The 27,349-nt window shown below is 44.5% G+C and overlaps 1 protein-coding gene across 14 annotated transcripts in view; it reads right to left on the bottom strand.

Annotated features, from left to right (window-relative positions):
* DNM1 (dynamin 1) overlaps positions 1-27,349 on the bottom strand; it is a 131,180-nt gene that overhangs the window by 64,547 nt on the left and 39,284 nt on the right. For 11 of the 14 annotated variants that reach the window (XR_013391271.1, XR_013391270.1, XR_013391269.1 and 8 more), the window contains exons 2-10: positions 25,930-26,003; positions 24,864-25,013; positions 23,899-24,102; positions 23,054-23,152; positions 21,239-21,399; positions 19,747-19,889; positions 18,326-18,461; positions 16,900-16,967; positions 14,758-14,896 (exon numbers count right to left, since the gene is read on the bottom strand). Coding sequence is in view for 11 of the 14 variants with exons in the window: in XM_077922184.1 (XP_077778310.1) it covers positions 14,758-14,896; positions 16,900-16,967; positions 18,326-18,461; positions 19,747-19,889; positions 21,239-21,399; positions 23,054-23,152; positions 23,899-24,102; positions 24,864-25,013; positions 25,930-26,003 (1,174 nt within the window). In the remaining 3 variants the exon portion in view is untranslated. Of the gene's footprint in view, positions 1-10,194; positions 10,334-14,757; positions 14,897-16,899; positions 16,968-18,325; positions 18,462-19,746; positions 19,890-21,238; positions 21,400-23,053; positions 23,153-23,898; positions 24,103-24,863; positions 25,014-25,929; positions 26,004-27,349 lie in introns of all 14 variants that reach the window. The other 3 variants (XM_077922175.1, XM_077922185.1, XM_077922178.1) reach the window with 1 other exon arrangement.

Here is a 27,349-nt window from a genome sequence, read left to right as displayed (position 1 = left end):
GGGGTGGGATAGGGGAGGTATAGAAAAGAAAAGTAGCAGAGAGATTTTCCAAGTTCCAGCCATGATACAACATTTGCTCTTCTTTACATCTTAGTCAGCATCTTGGTCTGGTTTGACATGTTTGAGAGGCAGCTTTGCTGGAACTAAATCCCCCTATTCTCACCAGCAGGAAATGTTTAGCAGAACAGCCATCTGTCAATGTGTCTTCTTAGGTTATTCTTTTGGCCTCCAGGTCTGAATTCATTTTATTTGAGGGATGTTTGGAATCTGGGCTACATGGCCAAGTTTCAACCTCCAGCAGGGGTAGCCAACATGGAGCTCTCCAGATGTAGCCAAAATGGCACCCTCCACCTCCCAACAGCCCCAACCAGCAGGGCCAATATCAGGGATGACCAGTGTTTCAGTCCAACAACATCCAGAGGTTACCACATTGATTACCCCTGCCCTACTGTGTAAGGCACATAGTAGATTCTCTGCGGAAACTAAGTATGAAGATACAAAATCTTAAGAAACGGCATCTGATGCCTGACCTCATCTCAGGATGCTACAAGCAGTGGTTGGTACAATTTAGTCAGTACAGTAATCATTAACCTGGACCACTCAGTTAATTCCTGAATTAAAGGCACTAAGGATTGAAGACTACCTGGATGTTATACACTATTGACCTGTAGCTGTCTATACCAACCATCTTTAACCCGGAATCTTCCAGATGTTTGGACTCCAGATGTGCTGGCTGGGACTAATGGGAATTGTAGCCCAGCACATCTGGACAGCAGTAGCATTCCGTTCAACACCCCCAGTTCTGCTGGGACACCCATGGAATTAGTAAAGCCAACACAATTTCTGATCTAATCCCTGGGCGCCCCGATTTCTCCCTGTAAGAGGACAGGGGCTGCAGAAGCAGTTCCTAGGATTGGCAGTGGTGCTGGGAAGGAGGCATGCTGTTTGTTTTCATCCACTCAGGGCACCTCTATGGCAGCATTTTCCACAGAGACGAGGAACTGCCTCCCGCGCTGCCAGTTCCCAGCCCCCACAGCCCTAATGGGCTAGGCTGCAACAGTTAGAATTGGTGGGAGGCACTACTGAGAGAATTCCCACCTCAGGGGCTTAAAGTGGGGGGGGGGGACGACCAGTTTCATGGGAATTTGCATTTAGGAATGAAAAAGCCTGGGCATCACGAGAGGGACTTAGGGCTCTGCCTCACTATCTGGGTGATGGGAAGGGACTTCTGGACAGGCTGCCCTTGTGCTACCTGGGTAAATCGAGGGCCCAGAGACGGAGGCGTGGACATGTAGCCTACACCACGAAATATGTTTATTCTGCTCTCTCTTTCCGTTGTCCTTCTCCAACCCTGATAAGCAGTGGTGTTTTGGTGTGCAGTCCTGCATGAGTCACCTGACTTGCACAGAATGTGGCATCAAAAGACATCATCTCAATTTTCTTCTCGGGAATGTTGGAAGATATGCAGTAGGTTGGTGCAAGCTGTTTTACACTCTGATTGTAAGTGTAAGGAGAGGAATAGCTAGTTGTGATTACCACTGGTGAGATACAGGCATTATGCACATGCCGAAGACACTCTCCCTTATCATTACTAAACTCTAGCACTGGAAATAGTTTTTGCACAGTTCTTTAGGAGACAGAGACCTAAAGGGCTACGCCTGATATTAATGTCTGGGTAGATCCTTGGAGAGGAAAACAGCATCTAAGCTGCTAAAATCATAAGAAATACTTTTGCTCACAATAAGGCCCGAAGCACCTGTGCACATGTCAAAACATTCCCCAGTTAAAAACAAAGCAGAAGAGTATGTAAAGTTTAAGGTGATCTACACAGATTGAGTGCTTTGCTGTTTTCTTCATTCCCGAAAAGCTGGATATTGTGAGCAGCTTGTGGGGGGGGGGAATGCAGAAGAGCAATGCTTTGTAAAAATAAAAAAAAGTCGGATGAAAAATGACAATTTCAGAGGAAACATCTAGATCAGAAGCACCAAGAGATTTGGTATTAATAAAGAGCTCCAAAGTCAATGTGCATTTTATATACTTTTTTTGTGGGTTTTGTTTGTTTTTTAACTTGTTTTCACCATCTTTTGAAGGGATTGGTGTGAAACTTGGGCCTTTCTAAGGCTCCAGCACCCATCAAGCTCTGAGCCAAAATGCAATGGCAAACTGAATGGTTTAGCAGAGGCTGTTTATATGATGGCTCAAGAGAATCAGATGCAAGATGCACCTTTTCACAAAGTTGATGCACTAAGGGCTGATCCACACTTTTACACTTGGTATAAAGAGCCCAGAGATTCTTTAGTGAGAACTTTACTGAGAACCCTACCTGAAAGACCCACCTAAATTCTGATATCTTATTGAGGGTTTTTTTTGCCCTGGAGTTTTCCCGTGAAAACTCGCTCTTTAGCCAACAATTGGAGCAAACATCAATTCGGGTTTTCAGCAGATTGACATTTGCTACAATTGAGTGCTAAAGAGTGGGTTTTCACAGGGAAAGCCCACCTTTTTGCTGCATTATTTTGTCCAGAGGCAACTATACTTATAAATATGTGCCATACCTGAGCTTTGAGTCCTACAAGAGCCTAGCAAGGGCCCTGTCCGATAGAGAAGTTCCCTTCTGGATATTTATACCAAGGGTAATATAAGATGTGTGGTCTATCAGAAGAATTTTTCCATTTTGACAGGTTGTTTTTTTCTAAGACATTTTATAGCCCCTCTTGTTTTAGTTTAGTGATTAATAATTTAAGTAATTCATGAGCTTAATTAGGATTAATAAGGACTGTGTTTTGGCATATGCATCTTTTCAAACTGCAAACTGCTTTGAAATTTTGGAACACAGGATAGACTATAAATACAGTATGCAGAAACATGCTATGTCACTTTGGCTGAAATTAAAGTAGCAGATATGCCTCCTTGACAATGGTAACTGTGAAGTTGAAATTAGGAGTGGCAATTATAGCTAATTTTGCGTGGCCTGGTACATAGCAAAAATGGATGCATTGAGAATACTGGGTATCAGAAAGCTGAACAGCACAGGATAATATTGCTTCTCTGTACTGAAGCATTTTGGTCTTATTTACAAGTTGTGTTACTGTTTTCTGTGAAACAATAAGATTTAGACTCATTGGAAAGAATTTGGTTACATTGTTAAGCAATCCATATTTTTGGTTCCAGAAGAACAAATATAAAGGCAAATATAAATAGGCAAACACTAAGGAAAGAAACTATGAACCGAGCATCTCATTGCTTACTTAAATTGAAGCTGATAGGCAAGATTATAATTGAACATGACATGGTTACGGTCCTGTGCACACTTACCTGGAAGTAAGCCCCATTGAAAAGAATGAGATATGTAAATGATATGTTTAAAGCAGATGAGAAAAAAGGATTTAGTACAGAATTTTCAAGGTATGGAAAGGAATTATTGGGAAACAATGAGAAGTTATTATTTAGAATGTATAAACTGTTGATAGAATGGCACACAAAACACGAAGAAATAAAATGGGTAATGATAAAATGGGCACAAGATACTGGGCATAATATCCAACTTCTGTTTTGGGAAAAATTATGGAAGGAAGATCTAAAATTCACAGCGTGCTGTTCGTTGAAGGAAAACTATATGAAAATGATGTATAGGTGGTATTTAACACCAGCAAAATTAGCTAAAATGTATAGAACTGCTTCTAATGTATGTTGGAAATGTAAAGAAAAAGAAGGCGTGTTCTACATATGTGTTGCAAGATAACTAAAGCATTCTGCGAAATTATATATAATGAATTGAAGAAAATGTTTGAAATAACTTTTGTGGAAAAAACAGAGGCTTTTTTGTTAGGCATTTTAGGTACAGAGATTCTTAAAGAGCAGAAAAAACTATTTATGTATGCGACGACAGTAGCAAGAATATTACTGGCCCAGAGTTGGAAAGAAGATAAGGTTCCAACCAGAGAAGAATGGCTAATGAAGATGATGGACTATGCTGAAATGGTAAAATTGACGGGGAGAATAAGAGACCAGGATGAGAAGAAGTTTAAGAAAGAATGGGAAAAATACATAATTTATTTAAGAGAACACTGTAAACAACTAAAAACTTTGGCAGGATTAGAGTAATACTTGTAACGTACGAAACACAGCAGAAAAAGGTAATAATATTGTTAACAAATTAGATAAAAAATGGATAAGCTGAAAGAAAAAGGGATTGACATTGAAAACCAGAGAAGGGGGGGGGGTAGGAAGTCTGGGGATTCTGAGAATCATAAATGTGAAGGCGAACGATATGTTTAAATTGAAATATGTTCTGTAAAACTCAATAAAACATATTTAGAAAAAAGAAATAATGAGACTTCTGAGAAAATGTGCATAGGAAGCTGTAAAGCAGTCAGACAAGGACTGGACAGCGCATACAAAGTATATTTCATTGTGAATCTTCTAAGTGAAGTCATTTTTAAGGGCAGCCACAACTGCAACATTTGACATTACCAAGACTGGGATGTCTGAATATTTAGCTGCTTATTGCTCTAGATCAGGGAAGGGCAAGCTGCAGCCCTCCATAAGAGCCTGCTGGATCAGGCCAAAGGTCCACCCAGTCTAGCATCCTGGTCCTCAAGGGGCCAACCAGATGCCTCTGGGAAACCTGCATGAAAGATTCAAACACAAGAGCGCTCCAACTTTGTTGAATATCCATGAGTTCTAGAGTGGGAGAAAATCATTTCTCTATGCACTTTCTTCCATGCTATACATAATGAACTTCTATCATGTCACTTCTTACTTGCAGTCTCTCTAAACTAAAAATCTCATAATGCTTCAACCTTTCTTCATAGGAGAGTCACTCCATCCCCTTTATCGTTGCCGTTTTCCGAACCTTCTCCAACTCTACAATCTCCTTTTTGAGGTGAGGTGACCAGAAATGCACACAGTAACAACTCTAGGTGTTGCTGTGCTTTTATCACCCCTTTTGACTCACCACGTTGACTAGGGCTGATGGGAATAGGGTGTCCCCAAACCTGCTTCAGACAGAGGGAGAAACATCCTTACTTCTTGCTGGTTAAGATAGAAGGAACCGTGCCAGGAAAAACCCAGGAAATTGGAAAATCTTTCTCAGCTTTTTGTTGTTGGAAAAATAGAAAAGCAATAACCATCTTGGTGACACAAAACAAACTACTCCAATCTGTGAAATGCTCTCAGTTTATTCAAAACTTTGACTATTTGATAAAATTTTCAAACAAAGCAGAAGGAAAGGAAAACTGTCATAGCCATGTTCACCAGAACTCATGCGGGGGAAACACCACACCTAGCGCATGCATGGGTCAAGCGATGCTGGGGAAGAGCAGGCCACAGGCACACCACGGGACACCACGCCCACAAGGGATCATGCGTCAGGATGCAAAGGGGCAAGGTGAGGAGGCAGTAGCACGACGAAGCACCCAGAAATGCCATGATCCTGAACAGGAGAGCAGGTGAAACCTAAGAAAGGGGGCTGGCTTGGAAATCGGTTCTCAAATATTTGCCAAGTGCACATTTCCCTCTCCTGGACTTTCACCATCGTGTCCTTTATTCCAGAACGTGACAGCTGCATCTACAGGTGTCTCCCTAACTTAGGAACTTTCTTCCATGCTATGGAACTCGCAGTGGACAACCTCAGACCACATCTCCAATCAAGTCTCTGCTTCTTCCTCTCACCTCCCTCTGCCCTCGCTTCTTCCTCTACTGTTCTGACGGCTGCCTCGCTCAGGTCCAACGTTACATATGGGCTGGTGCAACCTGCTGAAATGGTTGTCCTAGGCCTGGCCTAGAGCTAGTAATTACTACTTTGCAAGTGGAAGGTTGGTGGCCACCTTCTCTGGCAGAACCCCTGCACCTTTAACAGCAGCCTGGCTCAACACAGAAAATAAACAGGCGAAAAGCACTATAGCTCATTGGTAGAACATTTGTTCGGCCTGCTGGCAGCTCCAGTTTCAACCCCTGATGTCTTCAGGTAGGCCTGGCAGGGCCAAACTAGGGATGAGTGAATCTGCTAATTTCAGTTTCTCATTTTCCCAATTCTCCACATTTTCACATTGCCATTTTCCACCCAGGGACAGCTGTGGCCAGGATTCCTGCAATTCAGGGGGTTAGACCAGATGACCCTAACTCTATTCCAACTATGATTCTATGATACACATTAGTTTATATAAATAAAATAAAGTCTGTGTGAGAATTCATAAGCATTATAGTGCAAATGTCTCCCAATGTGTACATTTGTGTAAGCATTATTGTACACTACTTTAGCTAGGGGCTCATTTATCCACGCACATCCTTCCTCCAGCTTTCCAAGCACAGTCCATGTTTTAAAGCTTCATGTCTGAAAGCTTCGTTGCCCTGGAGCTTTCGACATGAAAACCTGCTCTTTAGCACCAAACTGGAGCAATCCATGGAAAACCCAAATGGCTGTTTGTTGTGCTTCAGCTTTAAAGAGCACTCAGACACAGTGTTTTGAAGTGCAGACCTGTGCCTGGAAAGAGTGGGGCAAAAGAAAGTGTGGATCACACCTATTGTATTGATTTTTATGTATGTTTATTTACATTACTATATGCACTTTTTGCATCTTACTTGGTGGATAACTTCATTGCATTTCAGCTCACACAATGTTCTGTAAAGTGTGAATTAGGTAATTTTGCCCATCAGTGCAAATTGTGTCAAACTCCTGCCCCATGCCTTTGCTGGACTAAAACATTTTGCTGCCCGAAGGAAGGAGCAAGATCAGACACATTCCCTGGTACAGAAGCTGCCCAGGCAGCTGAATCTCACTTAAACTCTGGGCTACCATTATCCACCGTTCCTGGGGGCAAAAGGCCAGTTTGGAGTGAGGGTTTGCAGACAAGGCTACGTGGCAGGCGCAGCCCTGCCCTTGAACATCCCTGTCCCCTCACTCTGCCTGACAGAAGGGCTGGTGGCCCTTGCTTGAAAAGATTCCTGTCTTAAACCTGAATTTCCCATCTTTCTATCTCCCTGTCGGAAAAGTGGCAGCTGCTTGATTTCTCAGGGTCAGGCTCTCAAGAAAAGGCAGAGGAGCAGAGCCGTTAAAAAAAGCGGGGGGTGGCCATCCTGTTGAGGTGATGTAACAGCAGCAGCGCGTTCAGGCTGTGAAGAGTCTTGTCATGTGTAAAATGAAATGTCAGAGCCAGGCCTGCCAGGCCTAACCGAAGGAACCGTTTGTTTCCCTACACTTCCACCTCTTCCTCTAGCTTTTCGTTCTTTTTTCAGCACCAGCTAAGTTTTTCCATCTTTTCTTGTGGCTCAGTTATATGCACCCACACATCCATCCACACCCACACAGACCGCTCAGAAAAACAGATGGATTCATTTCCCGTGCAATTTGCAATGATTAGTAACGATCTTTCGCTGATGGACGGGGATGGGGTTTTATAACTCAGGTCTGCCTTTCCTCAAGTCACTCTGGGGGTGAGATGGAGTATTCAGAAAAGAAATTCACTCACGGAACCAGGAAGGTCCAGCGAGCGCGCGCACACACACACACACACACACACACACACACACAAGCAAACACAATTCACCTAACATGTAGGCCTCAAGACACCTAGATTAGCATTTCTCTTAGAACTCCAAAGAAATTCCCTGAGCAGAGGGTTGTGTTAGACTAATAGCCAGCATTACAAAAGGCATGTCTTGCATTCCTAGCTGATTCAGAGGGAAGGATTCCACCTACTGAAGCAGAAACATCAACTCTTCTAGCAGTTCCCCCTTCCCACCCAACCCAGGTCTAGGACCAGGAGCTTCTGGGTTCTGGGATTTGAGTTTTCAAGATATATCTGCTAAGCATGTGACACTGTCTGTAATGTGGCAGTGAGAGCAAGAGAGGTGGACCTGACTCCTCTACCAACAAATAAGAGGAAAGAGCCCAAAGTGGAGAATAGTCTTATTCAGTGGGAGAAAACAAGTCACAAGGAGAGGGGGAGCTGCAGGGCAAGAATTCAAGTGCTGAAGGAAAGTGGGGTATAAAATGTCTCTTGAAAAGAGGTGCAGGAACTAAGAAAATGTTGCTTGATTGTCTTGGAACCCTCTTCTCCCAAGCTGTCACTTCAGAGAAGAGATTTTGCTCAGGACCACAGCACAGAAGGAAAGGGTTAAATCTCCCTTTCCCACCCACTTGATGCAACCCCATTAATTTTCAGGATGCTATTTGCATTTTTTTAAAAACAACAACAACAACCATGCATGTTAAAGATTCATTTAACGTCACCTCTTATGTAGCCCTGACATTTTCGCAATTGACTCATGGTGCAAGCCACACATTCAGTCAGAAGTAAGTCCCACTGAATTCAGTGGGACTTAACCCCAGGATAATGGGGTATAGGATTGCAGCCTTAAATTGCTTTTGCATTTCTCATTTTGGACTGCTGTGTGCAGGCACTCTTCCTACTTCTACTCTCAAACCTGGGAATATCTCTTTGAGATTGCCGGATCCAGTCCTGGAATACAGGAGAGAAACGGAGTGGTTTTTAGTACAGCACTTGCAACTTTACCTGAGCAGGGAGAGTGAATTGTTAGGACACTAATCCAGCTGTAATCAATGAATGTATCAACTAAAGGGCAAGCTGGCCTCTTTAAAGAGGTGTGTGGTGCCCCCTGATGGAGTCCACAGGTTCAGGAAAACAGCACTGATCTGGCAGATGTGAGATGGCATCATCTGGAAGAGATCTGGAATATCAATCTCAATTTATTTATTTATTTATTTGGTTTTTGTTTGTTTTTTTAATATCCACAATCTCTTTCTCTGCTTCCTTGTTCTCAAAAGTTTGGCTTTCCAGATGGGGAAAAGCAAATAAAACAGGTTTTCAACATGCAAATCAGGGACAGTTTGAAATTGGGGCCGGTGTGTGTGTGTGTGTGTGTGTGTGTGTGTTGCAACAAGACTTTATTCTGAAACAAAGGGAGAGTATAACAAGAAAGGGCTTGCTAATAAGCAATCACCCTTTTTATCCAGCTGACTTCTGAATTCCTATCTTAAGAAATTTATAGCAGTTGGCTCTGAGTGATGGCAGACACAATATTACATTGTAAGTGGATCATTTATTAACTTGGGCCCCTCTTCCCCCTAAAGAGCTTGAGAACAACACTACCATCACCAACACCACTTTAACGTCTGAAAGAGCAAGATGGTTAATTTGCTTAATTATACCATCTGGAATTACGTAACAAGGCAAAAGGGGGTTCATCTGGTCTAGCATCCTGTTCTCAAAGTGGCCAACCAGAAGCCTGAATGGGGAACCTGCAAACAAGACCCAAACCCAAGAGCCCTCTCTCATCCCGTGGTTTCCTGAAACCATTGAGGCAAAGCATAGCCACTGTGGTTAGTAGCCATTTGTAAATGAATGCATTACTAGGCACTTAGGAAGCAGGTAGATGGCTGTGTCATGGTAGATGTTATGGTGTTGATCGGGCCAGTTTGCAATCACAAACACATCTTGGGGTTACTTATTATTGGCTGTGCAAATGGCTTGTTCACAGTTCCTTCACTCATATAACCAAGAATGAGGTTGAATCAGGTCTTCACTGAGAGGCTGTTATCCCTTTTACTGGAAACAGTAGGGTATAAACCTTGTATGCGCATTGCTCCAGCTCCCATCAACTCCAGCCAGTTCGGCCAATGGTCAGAGATGTTGGGAGCTGTAGTCCAGCAACATCTGGAAGGCACCAGGTTGTCTAACCTTGTTCCAGACACTGGGCAATGGACAGATATAAAGCCATGAGATTGTACCCTTCTGTGACCCAGTGGCATGCCAGACTTTGTACGAAGCCAATTGGCATGGTCATACTGTAGGATTTGCCACCACCTGCAAATCCTCGTTATCAATATTGCTTTAATTCTGTTCTGTGATTTTTAGTGATATGATTTATTTATTCTTACGTAAACTGCTCTGAGGTCGCTTGGGGATGAAAAGCTCCACATCAACACAGTAAATAATAATAAAAAACAAACAACTGTTTTAAAGAACTCAATGCCTATTGCCTACTAACAAACCAAGAGCCAAACTCTGGCACACGTCCCTAATTTTCCTCTTTTTGCTGGCAGGGATCGCTGCACTCAGCGTACAAAGAAATGAGCCCCTGTGTCTCTGTCCCTGGATGGATGGGTATGCCTGGGTGCAAAGTGGCATTGTGCCAAGGTTCCCTCTCTTTGGGGGCGTACGGTTTCTTTACCTTTTCGCTACACTTTCTGATGGTGGACGTGAGCTCACTCACTACCATGTCCACACACTTCAGACATGGCTCATTCAGTTTCTGCACCTGCTTTTTCACTATGGCTTCAAAAGCGAGGTCAGGCGTGAAGAGACCCGTTCTGCGTGGCGAAAGGAGCAGGGAAGGAGAGAAGCAACAAGAAGAAAGGAGTGCGAAGCAGACGGAGGAGAAAAGAAAGAGATCAGACAGAGGGGAGGGAGGGGAAGAAAGGAAGAAAGAGAAAGAGAAAGGGAGAAGAGAAAAACACAAGGCAAAAATGAGATTTTGGTTCACTCCACAGGCCAGGGGTAGCCAATGTGGTGCCATCCAGGTGTTGCTGGGGTCCCAGCTCCCACCACCCCTGACCACTAGTCAAGCTGGCTGGAGCTGATGGGTGCTAAAGTCCAGCAGCATCTGGAAGGAACAATGTTGTTTATCTCTGCCTTAGGCAAATGTAACCCAAGTGAGCGTCACTAAAGGACCCAAAGTGCTGCCAAGCATCAGGTGGATTCTACAGGAGGAAGAAAAGATGGAATGAAAAACTGCAAGCCAGGGTGTGGCCAGTGAAATGGACAGATGGGTAAATGCAGGGATCCCTTCCTCCCCAACCCTACCATTCTCTCTGACTCCTGAAAAAATGAAGCCTTCATCTCCCTACTGAGAGTCTAACTGGGGCCTCAGGTTATCTCTCATCCACCCTCAAGGTTGCTTTCTATGTGGACACCTAAAAAGCACAAACATGAAGCTTAAGGTCCTTGAAGAAGTAACCCTGAAAACGCTAACACATGTGTCAGAGGGAAGACCTACAGCAGTGGTGGAGAACCTGCAGCCTGCCAGATGTTGCTGGACTACAACTTGCATAATCCCTGACCATTGGCCATGCCAGCTGAGGCTGATAGGAATCAAGATTCAATACATGGAGCATCACAGACTCCCTGTCCCTGATCTACAGGCTCTCTTCTGCAGCTTTTACTATGTGTGACTTTTCTCTTGAAGATGAACATGAGTTAAAATTTACCACTGTATGTTGCCACATAACATGTGTATGCACTCTGCTAGACTTTTTAAAACTCAGAATCGTGTATAGTATTCTGTAACCTGAATAATAAAGCTTCTGTACTATAAAGCTGGATTCTGCAGCTTGCATAAATCAGGTGCCAACTGATTCCCTGTGTGCTTTCATAAGGGAACAGCTGCCAAACAGCTACAAGGGTGTTTCTTACCTTTTGAGTCTGAATATAAAAATATTGGTGTGAGGAGACAAGGCATGTTGTCAGGTGCTAATGCCACCAGCTTTGGCCTCACTTTAGAATATACTGTTAATTGTCTTACTGCATGCTTACTTTTGATATATTTCAAATGAATTGCTATTTGATGACTTGCTAGCGTTATGTTGTAGTGATATCCTTTTCGTTATTGTACTACTGTACAATCTTGAATTCCTGGCTGCATCTGCAAAACCTACCAGTGGCCAATTAGGCACAGTTCCCTCCCCTCAAAAAACACCCCAATGTACATTTGCATGTGCTACTTTCTGTTTATAGATAACATGCGTAGAGGCCGGTGACCAAGATGATAAAAGGTCTGGGAACTCAACCTTATGAGGAACAGTTTGGGGATCTGGGTATGTATTGCTTAGATGAGAAGTGATATGATAGTCATCTTCAAATACCTTAAGGGCTTCCACATGAAAGATGAAGCAAGCTTGTTTTCTCCTGCTCCAGAGGGTAGGACCCGAATCAGTGAATTTAAAAAACAAGAAATGAGGTTCCGACTAAACCAAAGAAGAAGGTGGACTCTCCTTTACTGGAGGCTTTTAAGAAGAAGTTGGATGGTCACCTGCCAGGAAACCTTTAGCTGTGATTCCTGCATTGCAAGGAATCGGACTAGGAAACCCTTAGGGTCCCTTCCAATGCTACAAAGCTTTGATTCTATTATTCTAAGTTGGTCAACTGCCTGCCCTGCACAGAACTACCCCTGAAGGAGCAGGTACACAGCTGAAGAGTGTTTCTGGGACCAACATTGTCCTAGAGGCCCGCATAACCTGAGTGGCTAGAAGTGTTTTTCCCCAGCTGCAGTTAGGATGGCAGTTCTGACAGGTGAGGAGGAATGAAATGGAAAAGGGAATGGCTGGCTGGCTCCCTGAACAACAGCACTTTATGCTGCACCATTTTGGTACAGTTTCCACTTGTACCGGGTTATGCTGGACTAAACAACGCTCTTTCCTTTCTCATTCTCTCTCTCTCTCTCTCTCACACACACACACACAGCGCCAAGGGCCTCAGTCACAGGCGAATTCAAACTGCAAGTGTTGGTTCTGTAGGAACCAGTGATAACAATCTCTATCTGTCTGCATTCTTTCCAACTTTTCCATTCTTACCTGCTTCCTAATTGCTTAGAACAATTGTGGGGAACCTTCAGCCCTCCAGATATTATTTGACTACAACTCCCATCAGCCCAATCAAGCATGGCCAATGACTAGGGATGGTGGGAATTGTATTTCAGCAACACTTGGAGGGCCAAAGTATCCTCACACCTCTGGATACCCAGTCCTCACTAGAAAGAAGGAAACTGTTCTTCATGACCATTTTAGAAAGGGTTTCACTACAGATACAGATTTGCTCTTGTTGGGGGAGGGCGAGAGAAATAAGATAAAGAGGAAAGAATGTGAATAGCACAAACAAACAGAAAAGGAGATTTGTAGAAAAGCAGGGAATGGTGATTAACCAATGGGAAAATTAACAGAGAAGGTACTAGTGGAGTGGGCAGGGGCATGAAAAATTGGCCCTTCCAATCCAGTTATTCAGATGACACTGCATACTTGGCAGCCTAGCGGCTTGTGTTTAATCAGGCACTAATGGCAAGATTTCTGGGTGCTCCCCACAGCCACAGACCCCCCAACACCCCCATAAGGAGAGCAGGGTAAAAAAACAAAAGTCCTCCCAGCATTCTAGAACTTCAAGGAACCTATGACAGGTACGCTCACTTTTGTTTGCTCCCAATCTGAGCCCAAGAATGATGACAACCGGTCATTGTGGCCTCTTGCCAAAGCACCAGGCATCTCCTCATTTGCCTGGACTCAGTCTTTGCCACAAATAACATTCTAGAATACTCCATCGTTCACCCTGCCCAGTTACCTGTTCCCAAATGGCCACCAGTTCGTCCAACATGCCAAGGGTTCCAAGTGCTCACACTCTAAAGAGTCAAAGGCCTTTTTAAAATTAAATAAATAAATTCCAGTACCTGGGTGTCTGCCTGAAAGGAGCAGAGAATGACTAAGAGAAGGAACACCTGTCTCTCCTGTATTTCTCTGCACCTGCAGTCATTTGGAATAAAATGGGGCGAGGTTATGGTACCTCTCCCGTGACAGCCAATCATAGCCTAAGCGAATGAAAGATGGAAACTTCCAAGGCAACTCATTCCAAGAGACTGAGGAGAGAGTGGTGGGCAATCAAGAGAGGAGAGATGTTTTTAGTTTAGTTCTCTTCAGCCAGTTGCTGCTCTTCCAGGACAGGACACAAACCAAGCCAATCAGAAAATGTACCAAGCTGCAGAGGTTTTAGAGCAGACCCATGTGGCTTTGGAGCCCTCAGAATTTGAAAACCCAAGATATAAAGATACATTTATTAATGGTGGAGACAGACCAAGTGCTTTGATAGTATTGTCATTGGTCTTCAAAAATGTCATATATTTTTCTTTCTTGAGATGAGCTCTGCTTGTGGTGGTGGTGGTGATGGGAAAGTGTTCTGCAGGTTTCTAGTATGGTTCTACCTGAGCTGGGGAGAAGCAGATGTGAAAACTCATTGGCTAGCTTCCAGGACATCACCAACACACTTTTTGGTAAGATGAAGGATAACATATATTTACAAAAATATTATGTGCTACTCTAAAAAAGAAAAAAAAAGTCTGATGTTTGAAGGCACTAGGTGTTCCAGCCTGGTGTGCATGACTCTAAGATATGTTGTGAAGCCAAGGCAAAGAGCCAGCTGTAATCCCTCTGGGAATGCTATATCTGTTTCCACCCTAAGCATTGTTTCCTATCTATATCCCATTCTGAAGACCTGAAATCTCCAAAGGAAGCTCTAATGGAGAAATCAGAAGCAAATGGAGAAATCAGGTAGGATCTGGTGAAGCTGTGGAAGGTGGGGACAAGACTGCAGCCTGTTCTTGTTGGGTTCTTTTTTTTTTTTTTAAGTATAAAATTTTCCTCCTGTTTGAGGGCCAGCTGAATGCATTTGTTCGTCATGGTGCAATAGGTTGTAGTGGGACCCAGGATTCTAGAGCTCATGAAGAAATGGCTGTGCTTTGTTTGGCGGAAGGAAAGCTAGCCACACCCCTTAAGCTTCCCCGTCTCTTTCTGATTGGCTAGGAAACTCCAGCCTGGATTCGCTCAGTTCTAGTCATGCTGTTAAGGACGGTAGTTAGAAAATACAACAAAACGTCACTGCCAGGCAGGGTTGTCACCCAGATCACAAATGCTGTGCTTCAGCCAGAGGGGATGTGGGCAAGAGCATGTTGGGACTCCATGCTCCCTTTCGGGGTTACCTTCTTGGTGCACTGTCTAACGGTATTGATTAACTCCGAAATCACCATATCCACGCATTTCAGGCAAGGCTCTTTAATCTTCTTCACCTGCTTTTTCACAATGGTCTCAAAGGCCATGTCGGGCGTGAAGAGACCGGTTCTAAACACCCCGGTGGGGAAGGGGACAAGACAAAGTGGGAGGAAGACAGGGCAAGAGGAGTGACACAGCATTACAGATCAACTTCAGAGCAGTCGCTCATATCACAGAGAAGCAGCTTGGGGTGTGCTGGGTGAGACTTGAAAAATCAGGAAGGAAGAGAAGAGCTCTCTGAGGGCTACACAACCCACTTCCCCACATGGACAAGGCCAGGGGTGAAGGACACTGTGGTTCTCCCAGCTACCATCAGCTCCAGGTGATGTAGTCAGGGATATAGGGAGCTGAAGTGATGGGCCAACCTCTGGCTTAGATGGAGAGGAGATGGCCTTCCTGTCCCAGCAGGCTTTGGGCCTCCCAAGCTGACCCATCTTCTGCCCTGCTGCACTGTTCTCTGAGCATTGCTTGCAGCAGGAGTGGGGAACCTTTGGCCCTCCAAATCAGGGGTGAGGAACCTTTGTCTCACACACTCATACAGGCAACCTTCCCAGGGCTGCATGCTGCAGTGGATGGGGCCAGAGGCTGAGCAATGGAAATGACTTTTACCTTTGTACAGTACTTTACATCCCAGCCATGCAAAAGTCAGGTGTTTCTACACAAACACACACACTACCAATCCATCCACCATCTAAGCAAGCGAGAGGCATTCTCTCAGTTCAACAACACATTCAAACCAATCAAAAGCCTTTGAGGAGGGCCCAGAGCAGGGCCTGGCAGGGGCTAGATTAAGAGGCTTAGGGGGATGCATTTGGCTCCCTTGCCTGCACAAAACCTTGTTGGACTCCAATTCCCACCAGTCTTGACCAGCTTGGCCAATGGCCAGGGGTGATGGGAACTGTAGTCCTACAAGATGTACAGGGCCACTGGTTCCCCACTTTTTCATTAGTAATTTTTCATTACTGTTTTCAATTTGTTCCTTTGTAGCTTGGCATGTGCTACTTTATGGGGTTCTATTGCTGTGCTGGCTGGGGATGATGGGACTTGTAGTACTAAATTTTCCCAGGGCACCAGGTTGGTGAAGGCTGCCCTTGTCATTGCAAGGAAGAGAAGAGGCTCAAGTAGCGGGAGCAGTTCTACCACCACCACCACACCTAGTTAGTCCCTTAGATTGCATATATTTTCTAATGACACACTTGCAGTGAGGGCAGAGGGAGCAGAGCATCAGATGAGAACAGAGCCAAGAGAACTTTGAGGCTGATTATCACTGCATACAGAAGCAGCAACAAATGTGTATCCCGACTCAACCTTTACGATGTGGGCCTTAGGCAGGATGCACACCCCATCATGAGTTGCTCATCGTGGAAAACTTAAAAGTGCTGAGAACTCATGGGAAGTGAGAGGAGCAAAATGCACCTCACGGCTGCTCTGTCCCAGCCGGCATGCTAAGAACCTCCTCCCTGTCTTAATCAGGCCAAACTACAGCCAGCCCCTGGGCTTGGTGCAAAATCAAAGCCATACGCCTGAAGCTGGTGCTATCCAGATGTTTTGGTCTACAGCCCTCATAATGCCAACCAGTGACCACATGAGCCAAGGCTGAAGAAACATCTGGAAGGCATCAGGTGGGGGAGGCGGTCTAAATGGGTCCTGCAAGTATGACAGGCCTGTTTTACACCAGTGCAGGTTGCAGACAGAAGTGGCCTCACCACCAGAATGGAAAACTGAGCCGTTGTAGATATTCGAGGGGGAAAAGCAACATGAAACAATAGCCAGGGTGGGATTACTTCCTGGGGTACTTATTCTTGCAGATGGCATCACTTCCCCTTCCACGGTGAATGGAAAGGCAGCTTTATTTTACATGCTCCTGGCTCAGGGAAACAGGAAGCAAGCCAACGGGGATCAGTAGTGGAACCTACCCACAGGTTTCAAAGCCGACCACCTCGGCAGGCACTTCTGCCCGTCTGCCAACCTACCATACCTCTGACGTCTTCAGGACCCAGCCCTGGAAGTTCTAGAAATACTGTCAAAGAAACGGCGCAGAGGCAGCCTGCCTCCATTGCATTGATACATGCCTGATTCCATGGATGTTCTTGATGGCGTAGCTGATCTCTCTTCGCAGCTCCTTCTCATCAAATTCCATCTGCATGGGGAGAAAAAGCCATCAGCACAGCCACTGCAGCATGTTGCTACAAGTCTGGACTACCTCAATGTGCTCTACGAGGGGCTTCCCTTGTACTTGATCAGGAAGCTGCTATTACTGCAGAATGACAGGCGAGGATCTGGGAGGCCAGGGTTCAAATCCCTACTTGGTCATGAAACTCAGTGGGTGACCTTGGGCCAGTCACTCACTCTCAGCCTGAACCTACCTCACAGGGTTGTTGTGAGGATAAAAGGGGGAAGAGGAGAACTATGTACGGCAGCCTGAGCTCCTCAGGATATAAATGCAATAAATTAAGAAGGTGGGATATACCGTTGCCTCAGGAGAGTGAGGAAAATTCTCAGGGATAATTCACACCCTGGCCGGCACTTTCTTGATCTCCTGCCCTCAGGCAGAAGATACAGAAGCATGATTAGTCGCACCAACAGGGTAAAGAACAGCTTCTATCCGTGGGCTGTTGTGCTGCTGAATGAAAAGATAACAACAGGGCAACTGACTTTCGGGTTTGGTGGGTGTGAGTCAGTAAATGAGGGGAATTAAGACTAAGAGAGCTGAGTGGGGGGTGCTCATGTAATCTCATTGTATACAAGCTGGACAAGTGACAATAAAGTATTTCAATATACATGCAATAAATTAAGTAAATAATAAATAAGCTCAAGGGCAAATGGCCTCTTGTTATTCACCTCAGCTCTACAACAGTTCTCTCAAAAAGGTTGTCCCTCAGGAAACTGAAACTTACACCCCTGTTCTTATAGGTTTTCAGGGCCTCACAGAAAGAAGACAGGGAGCACCACCCCAGCTGCTCCAGGGGATGGGATCCAAACCAATGGATTCAAATGACAAGGGAGGAGATTCTGACGAAACTTTATGGGGGCAAGAGCCATTTGACAGTGAAACAGGCTCCCTCAGAAGACTCTTTGCGGAAGGTTTTTAAACAGAGGATAGCTGTCTGTCAGGGATGCTTTAGCTGCAATTCCTGCACTGAGGGGGTTGGACTAGAAGATCTCAGGGTTCCTTCCTACTGTACAGTTCTATGATTCTATGATTAGCAAAAAGAAGGAAAATGGAAGGAAATGAAAATGAAGAAAGCAGCATGTTACCCTGAAGGAGACCAGTTGAGAAGAAGAAGAAGAAAGAGTACAGGGAGCAAAAAAGGAAATGCCAGCGGCAGCCTATGCCAGCCACCTCAGAATTCATTCCAGTTTTCACAGCTGTTCAACAACCCAGCAGGACACAGCAGGGCTGGCTGAGGCTGGTGGAAGTTGTAGGCCAAAATATCTGCAGGGAACTGGATTGCAGAAGGCTGGCCTAGGCAAATGCTAATGAGGGATCCGTTTTACCTTCACCAACTCAAAGGGGAATCTCTCGTGGAAGATGCGGTTGATCCTGGCACCTCCAGACAGCTCATAGGTATCGATCTGATCGCCAGAGCCTTCAATGCGCTTCTCGAAGTCGACAGCAAACTGCTGGACCATTCTATGCAGGGAATTAAAGAAGGGAGGAAGAGATTTCATAAGTGTAGAACACCCATCCAATTAAAGTTCACTGAAGCCATCACATGTTTTACCGTCAGCTTGTGAGCTGGCTGTGATTGGCCCTTTCTATTGCACACTCCAAAAAAAAGGTCTAAATCATTTGCTACAACATATATGAAACAAGCTTAAGAATGGATAGAGAGCCTAGCAGACAGCACTGGCGAGGGCTCAGAAGCCAGTGTGGAGTAGTGATTTTAGAGTGCTGGACCAGGACCTGGGAGACTGGAGTTCGAATCCCCACTCAGCCAGGAAGCTCACTGGCTGACCTTGGGCCAGTCACCATCTCTTAGCCTAATCTCACAGGGTTGTTGTGAGGATTAAATGAGGAGGGAGAATTGTGTATGCCCACCTTGAGCTCCCTGCAGAAACAGGTGGGATATAAATGTAATAAATCAAAAAAGTAAATGTACTTATGAGGTCCCAGGAACCAAATTTAGGTTGCCAAGTAGGATTCCCGGGGACAATCCCCAGATTTGAAATCTGTCCCCAGACAAATTCCGTCCCTAAAATGTCCCCAGATCTGCAAATCTGCTCCCAGGAAACGTGGCAGCGGCAGCCTCAGCAGCCCAGAGCCAGCCTGGTAGGAGCTGCTTGCTGCTTGCTGCTGTGGCGCCCGCCATTTTTTCCTCTCCGGAAGTCCCCATATGATGTGTCTTGTGCGCAATCCATCATACGGAGACTTCCAGAGAGGAAAAATGGCGGGCGCCACAGCAGCGAACAGCTCCTGAAGCCAGCCAGAGCCAACTGCCAGAGCCAACTGTGCTACCAGGCTGGCTCCAGGCTGCTGAGTGCTGCTGCTGCCACCACTGCCAAAGGGGAACCAGGGATGTCCGGTGGTACAGATCTCTTGCCCCCTTCCCCCTTTGTTTTGACTGACTGGGGGAGGCTCGGGAGTCACGGGCAGGCAGACATTGCCTGGTTTTTTAAAAACTCTGCGCATTTATAGATAGGTAGCCGTGTTGGTCTGCCATAGTCAAAACAAAAAAAATTCCTTCCAGTAGCACCTGGTCTGCGCATTTATGTTTCACAGCACACAAAATAAGGGCTTTGCACCTTTATATAATACACCTGTGTGCTTGGGCCCAGGGTCTTTGGCCTCACCATCCCCACTACTGACTCCCTGTTGCTACTCAGCTTCAAAAAAAGGGGAGGGGAAGTGTCCTTGGATTCATTGAAAAAAATCTGGGAACCATAATTTAAGTACTCTTAATTAATAGGTCACTCACTGAAGCAGAGCTTTGGTCTTGCGGGCAGGGTCATCAGGGCGGAAGTTCTTGTATTCTTCCACTTCTTTCTCAATGGAGAGAAGCTGGCTCTGGAGTTTGTTTCGCAGGCCTGGCAATGTGTCTCGGATATGATTGGTCAGTTGCTGCACAAGGAAAGGAGACCATTGACAAAAATGAGCTAAAATCCCATTAGGCTGGTTGACGCAAAGGCAAAAGCAAGCTTTGTACTTCAGGATGATGCTTCAGGATTGGATATGCTTTCCTCTCCCCTCCCTGCTTCTTGGGTTTTGTTCTCATGCCTTGATAGTTTGTTTTTATGCCTTGATCAGTCAAACTGTGGGTTTGCACAAACCAAAGCTTGCCAGAATTTGAAACCTACTTCAAATCATGCTTTTCCTATTCTTGGTTAGGTAAACTGTTGTTTTCACAGGTTAGGAAATAAGAGAGGGAACTAGATCACAAGAGGGAGGAAGAGTACATGAGCTTGGTAAAGTCATAGTAGCCAAACTTCTGTTTAGCCATTAAGTATGAACCAAGTCTATGAAGACAAAAATTAATTGTACTCTTTTGTCATCATTGTTTGATGGTCAGCATACAACATTGTACAAGGCAGCATATTTTTAATGCTGCACATGTCTGTCAGTTGGCATCATCTCAGAACAGACTTTGTCAACCTGGTGCCCCCAGATGTTTAGTACTATTGCTCCAGCCATTTAGAGGGGACCAGGTTGGTGAAGGCTGTCTTAGGGGGAAAAATTCTCCTGTGTGCAAGACAAGACAGAATTTGTAGATTTTACAAACAACTGCTTTTTATAATAATAATAATAATAATAATAATAATAATAATAATAATAATAATAATATCTGCTGCCTTATTAGTTAGGGGCACATTTTTCACCTACTAGGGATGTTTTACTCAATTAATCTAATGGATTTATCCAGAAGAGTGTGACTAGAATTGATAAAGAATCATCTACTTCGCATTTTGTTTTTCCGGCTTAACATTTGCAGCTCTCTAAACTGTTCCTCATAGAAGTAGAAACACAAAAGCAGTTTTTAAGTCTCTGAAGGTCTGCCAAGGAGACTTGTTCTCTGTTGCTTCAGAGGGAGGGACTAGAGCCAGTGGGTGGGAAATGCAGGGAACCAAATTCCAGCCAAACATTGAGGCAACCATCCTAGTGGTCTACGTGTGCATGTGACGTCATTTTGGGCGTCTGCACATGCGCGAGTGGCAAAACCCGGAAGTAACGTGTTCTGTTACTTCTGGGTCGCCACGGAACGTAACCTGAAAACACTCAACCTGAAGCATATTTAACCTGAGGTATGACTGTAGCTGAATTCTGGATTGTGCATCATGCAGAGCGGGGAGCTGAGCTAGCTGCTTTCCAGCCCTCTGATCCCTGCACAATCTCAATGTGTTTTGTATTATTCTTTCGGTGGTACCCCAGGCAGAAGTCCCAGCCAAATCAGCCCTGTGTGCATCAGCCTTTACCTGGTTCAGTACTTTCTGCAGGTAGGGTGTGCCCATACGATCGGCCATGTGCCTGTATGCTGGGTGGGTGAGAAAGAACTTCCTCTCTGCAGCCAACGCAGCCTGAATATCCTTCTTTCCATCAATATCCTTCTGGCTTCTGTTGACCACACCAATGTAGCCTAGGAAAGAACAGATCCGAAAGTGCAGGTATCAAAGAGTGATAGACACAAGCTACATGACAAGGATCTGGAGGCAACGAGGAACTGAACTGTGTTCAGTAACAAGTTTGGGGAATCTGTGGCCCTCCAGATGTTGCTGGACTACAGCTTATAAAAACATAAGAAGAGCCTGCAGGATCAGGCCAATTGCCCATCTAGCCTTTCTGAATTCTTTATGAAAAAAATAAGGAAAACTTTTGGGTTGCAAACTCATACTTGGAAAAGCCAGCCTGTCTAGTATCACAGTTGTATGAGTGCTTGATTTATTTGACAAGAGATTCTGCAATAAAAATTTTTTTTGCAACTAAGAAGTCACTATGTGAATCAGGGTTCTCTGCCTATGTGGCTACTAAAACAAAATACAGATCCCGCACCAATGCAGAGCCAGATATTCCACTGCAGCTGTCCTAAATTCAACCAGCTATAGCCACATTGTGCAAATCAAAACAGTCCCATCTCTCTCATTAGAATCTAAGTTCCTGAGCTATGTTTTATTGTTCTTTTTCAATGCCAAGTGACATTTTTGGTTTTGCAACTGTAAAAATGGTTTTAAATACCATCTCTATGTGGGTAACATATTGTGGATTTACAATGTCTGCTTTGAATTCATTCTCAAATGTTTTGTCTTACTTTATTTTTGCTGTTGTTGCTTTTCATTTATGTAGTTTAGTGGAGAAAACAACACTTTGACTGATATAAAACTTTATGTTTAACATGCCCAAATGCTTAAAAATACCTTCCATTGTCAATACAGCTGTCATTTGGTTTAGTACCTATGTAGGTGCTAGGTGAAAATATTGTCGCCCTTAGGCCATGTAGTCGAAGATCCATTTTTCAATGAGAAAAAATAAGTTTAGATCAAAATTTAAGCTATTTAGAATTTGAAAAATATTTTGTGCTGTTGCTATATGATAAATAACAACCAAAAACATAAAAAATAGAGTTAGGTAAAAAAAAGTAAAAAATGCACATCAATGCCTTTGGCTTAAGGGCAATGATATTGCTCCAGGACGAATTTCTCTCTGGAAAAGTGCTTCACGACTCAGAAAAGTTTGGGAACCACTAGACTATGTCACAAAAGTAAGACGTAGTGGAAGGGACTTGTAGAAACCCGCTGAAGATCAAAACATATGGGTGGCTTCAGAAACGAAGAGATGGTCTTTAAGGTATCCCAGCTCCAAATCGTTAAAAGGTCACCTCCAACAATCAATTAGAAATCCAAAGTCAATTGCTGAAGTTCAGGAGTAGCATCGGCCAACATGGTGTCCTGATGTTATTCAACTACAGCTCTCATTACCCCTGACCACTGGCCATGTTGACTGAGGTTGGTAGGAGTTGTAGTAGGAAACAGCTGGAGGGCACTACATTGGCTACCCCTACTCTGGAGTGTGAAAAGTTTAACCCATTTAGAATTCCCAATGTATTTTCACCCAGACCTGGTGGTTCATCTTGAGCCTGGGAAAACATTTCCTTTCTCCTTCTTTTGAAAGAGTAAGGCCAATGTTGGCAAGAGACATAAATTGTCAGAATGCAAAGAAGGACTAGGAGCTGAAGTAGGCCCTGATATTAGGAGGAGAATGAAAGCGAAAAGAGAGGAAAACACAAAAGTCCTTGCCTCTCCGTAGTGGAAGAAGCTTGTTCTCTAGGACATCACGAGCATCAGTTCCTTCATCCATCAGGTCCAATTTGGTGATAACTCCAATGGTACGCTGGCCTGTTAGATAATAAGCAAACAATGAGAGTTATGGGGTAGTACATTGACCTATTTCATTCCAGTACATATCCTGGACATTTCCCACATATGAAGACCAAGAGGAGACCTGAATTCATGGTTAGTGAGAAAAAACCGATATCCATATATATGGAATGAGTTCTCAATGGGATACCTCATTGCTTGTGGGGAAGAGGGGAGTAGAATAAGCATACACCTGTTTCCAGAAGGGTAGTCATATTAGCCTGTTGAAACAAAAACAATGAAAGACCTTGTGGCATCTTAATGACCAGCACATTTATGATGGCGTTGCTACAAAGATCTGGGAGCTTATCTGGAGCTAGATAAACAGGATGCAGATTGGGGGAGGAAGGTGAAGCTGTAGGAGTTCTTAGTGCTGTTGTTTGGGATCTCATACAGGATTAGCAATGGTGCCACCTGCTTTAGCATTCTGCTTGCTTACAACATGATCTACCTATATATTTTTAAATAAACTGGACTTAACTGTCAGGGGTCCTTTACCTTTAAATAAACTGTTATTACAAAAACATTCTAAGTCTCCAGCACTCACTCTCATTACAAGGAAAATACAAATGTAAAAAATGGCACCCCTGGAACTTTGTGCTGCTTGGAGTGAACCTTTTTTGGTGATATTTGCAATAGCCAGTGGTCAAGGGAAGAAAAGGAGACCATTGGGGTAGGAAAGGGACAAACTATGAGAAAAATATAAACACAAGAGCTGAGTTTACCTTGAGGGTCGACTTCTTTAGCAATCTTGAGAGCATCAGAGTTGGCCAGGTCTGAATTTGCTGGGGACACTGCAAGGATGAGGCAGTTCTCTTTGGTGACAAACTGCATTAGCATTTCACGGATCTGGAACTCAATGTCAGCAGGCTGGTCTCCAACTGGAACCTTAGTCATCCCGGGAAGATCCACCAGGGTCAGACTCAGGACTAGATAAAGGAAGAGAAAGAGATGCCCAGGTTGGGTGATGTTACTTTGCTATTGGATGTCTCATAGGAACGTAAGAAGTGGGGAAAGTATTCTACAGCCTAGAGAAGAGGTAGTCAATGTGGTGTTCTCCAGATGGGATGACAACTGCCAGGGATGATGGGAATTTAGTCCAGAAACAGGGCCACAGATTCCCCACTCACGGTCTAGAATGCTGTTTCACGATGTTCAAAACCAAATGTCCATCCATAGGAGCCAATTCCAAGGTCCCTTCAGCCCTCCCAATAAAATATTTGAGGGGGCCAGGCCCCCCAAAGTTGATGGGGATTGCTATTCAGTTGGGTTGTATGCACCCCATGTGGGGTTAATTATGCAGTGTGGGGCTTGCCTGACCTCTCCAATAATTTATTCAAGTTGGTACCCCTGTATCCATCTGTTCCACTGCTTTACTTTCAAACACAGATCCAACCAGATGTCTCTGGGACACAGGTTGATATAAGTCAGCCTTCCCTAACCTGCTGCCCTCCAGATGTTTCACAGTTCCCATCAGCCACCCACAGCCAGCATGGCCTTAGTGCAGGGGTCAGTGAATTTTTTCAGCAGGGGGCCAGTCCACTGTCCCTCAGACCTTGGGGGGGGGACGGACTATATTGTTTTTTGGGGGGGGGATGATGCAAGAGCATCATGAGCCCCGGTAGTTGCTTCATACAAGATGGAGTCTGAGGCTTCCACCACCCACACTTGGCACAAAGAGGGGACTTACCATGGGGAGAGTAGACTCGCAGATTGATTGGAACAGGAGAGATGCCCTTGTTTGAGCCAGTTATCCTGTCAGTCTCAGCCTCGATCTCCTGACGTATCTCATCAAAGTCAGTGAACTTCTTTCCTTTGCAGTGTAGGAACTCACCATATTCTAGGAAAGGGGTGGGTGGGAGGAAAGGTCAGGTTTGCATTTCTGGTACAGAAAGTATTGGTTTAAAGTGCAGAGATCTTTCCTATTCTAATTAATTCAAGAAAGTTCTGGAAACTTCTCTGTGTGATACATGCTGGTGCAAGCTGGAAGTTTCTAGCTGACAACTAAGACCTCCTAGATCCTTTTCATATGTACTTCTGGCAAGCCAGGTGTCCTCCATCTTATATTTGTGCATCTTATTATTCCTGCCTAAGTGCAGTACAAGGATAAGATGCATTTCTATTTCAATTATCGTCATTATTACAAAATATGCATCTTATAAATAGGGATATGCAATTCAATGCATATCTCAGTCTTCCTTTATTATCTTTTTTTGTGATGCATTCCCTTTTTCCCCTGAAATTACATCTTGCATATATTAACACTGTGCACGGGAACAACAACAGAAAAGAAGTGTTGAGTTTTCCCTATCGGTATGAAGAACAGAAAGAATTATGTGGAACTTTATAATAATAGTAATAATAAATTTTTATTTATACCCCGCCCTTCCCAGTTCAGAAAACCGGGCTCAGGGCAGCTAACAACAAATTTATAACACTTAATTGATGCAACAAAAACCAGCATAAAATACAGTATAAAACATGAATAACAATAAATTCAGAATTCAAAAATCTATTTTGGGGGGAAATCCATCCAGTAAACATTAGATGATCACCAGGGCTAGCTGGCTAAATTAGTCCTATTTGGGCCAGCGAGGAGACTAGGGGAGAATTAGCTGTGGGATCCCACTGAGGGGAAACTTTGGGAGACAACTTTGCATTTACACCACTCTGAGGTTTTCTGCAAGTAGCATATAAATTTTTCGAAACAAAAATAGAATACTGAAACAAAAGAGGAGAGAGAGGGGCGGGTGTACCTGTGGGGGAGTTGACCAGTTGCAGGACCAAGGGACGCCTGGTGACAATGCCGGATCCACGGGGCAAGAAGTCCCTGAAAAGCAAAAGGAGAAGAGTTCTGATGAAGGGCAGCTTCTCCAAAAACAGACTGCATCATTGGATCACTGCAGTCCAGTGGTGTAACGGGGGGGGGGGGGGACGCTACAAGGATGGTTGCCCTGGGCACAAAATTGTTAGCAGTGCAAAATTTCAACTCCTGGTGCTACCTCAATACAGCTGCACGCTTCTGTCACTGGGGTCCATTAAAAACAGCTTCTCCATGCTAACCAGGAAGTGACCTCTCCAGACAACGGAGTGACTCTTCCTTTTATTATCTCTGTGGCTAGGATCTCCTGGGTGATGTGGACGCCATTAGGCAGTTGAATGTGCATGCGTACTCCATCCGTTTCCCTCCATCACACACACCCTCCACGTGGTCCCGGGAACTGGCAACCTATGTTATGCCACTGCTGCAGTCTCTGGGTTCTGCATAACCAAACAAGTGGAATGTGCTTCCCCTTCCCCTTTTCTTTGGTATGATGCATGCTTTGTTCAAGATCACAACATTATTGCATCAGCCTTAATGGAGGGAGGACAACTTTGGGGGGGGGGGGGTTGACTCGGATTTGCATACAGAAATGCATGTCCAGCTATTAAGTTTAATATGTAGTCACCCACATGGCAACAAAACAAACTTGGAAAATCTTTTATGTTTCAGGTTCAGCTCACATCCACAGGATTATGCTTCAATCTCAAGAGTTAAGATAATGTCTCCATAGTGGCTCCTGAGACTGAGATGGAAGAGGCTCTCCTATTGTTAATAAAGGATATAAACTGAGACCCTACCAAGTCAGACCCATCTTTCTTTGTTATTCCTCTTATCCAACTCCGGTGGTGAGCCAAGCGCTCCGGAAGTACTCTCTAAGTTCCACGGGTATTGGGTCCAAAACTCTTTGGTGTGAGGGGGTGCCCCCCACCCAAAGTGGAAACAACTATTTGCCTCACTGCTGTCATAAGAAGGAAGACCAACTCTTTATGCTTGACATTTTGATTTATATAATTTTCCATTGACAACAGGGCTAACATGGGATCAGGTACAAGATGCTGCCCCATAATGACAGATGACAGTGTAAAATACAGTAATACTTCAGTCCAGAGACACAACAGCAAATGCACACAAATCCCTTAATTACTGGTTTCAGTGTGATACAGTAGAGCCAGTGTGGTACAGTGGCTAGGGCGCTGGCCTGGGAGACCAGGGTTCAAACCCCACTTGGCCTTGAAGCTCACTGGGTGTAACCTTGGCCCAGTCACTGCCTTCTCTTACCCTAACTTGCCTCGCAGGGTTGTTGTAGAGATTAAATGAGATGGAGGAGAAGCATGATAAAATGCAATAAATAA

This window comes from Podarcis muralis, chromosome Z, assembly GCF_964188315.1.
Source record: "Podarcis muralis chromosome Z, rPodMur119.hap1.1, whole genome shotgun sequence".
Classification (NCBI taxonomy): domain Eukaryota; kingdom Metazoa; phylum Chordata; class Lepidosauria; order Squamata; family Lacertidae; genus Podarcis; species Podarcis muralis.
The sequence above is the reverse complement of the archived record's forward strand: the minus strand, read 5'-3'. Positions and strand labels throughout refer to the sequence as shown.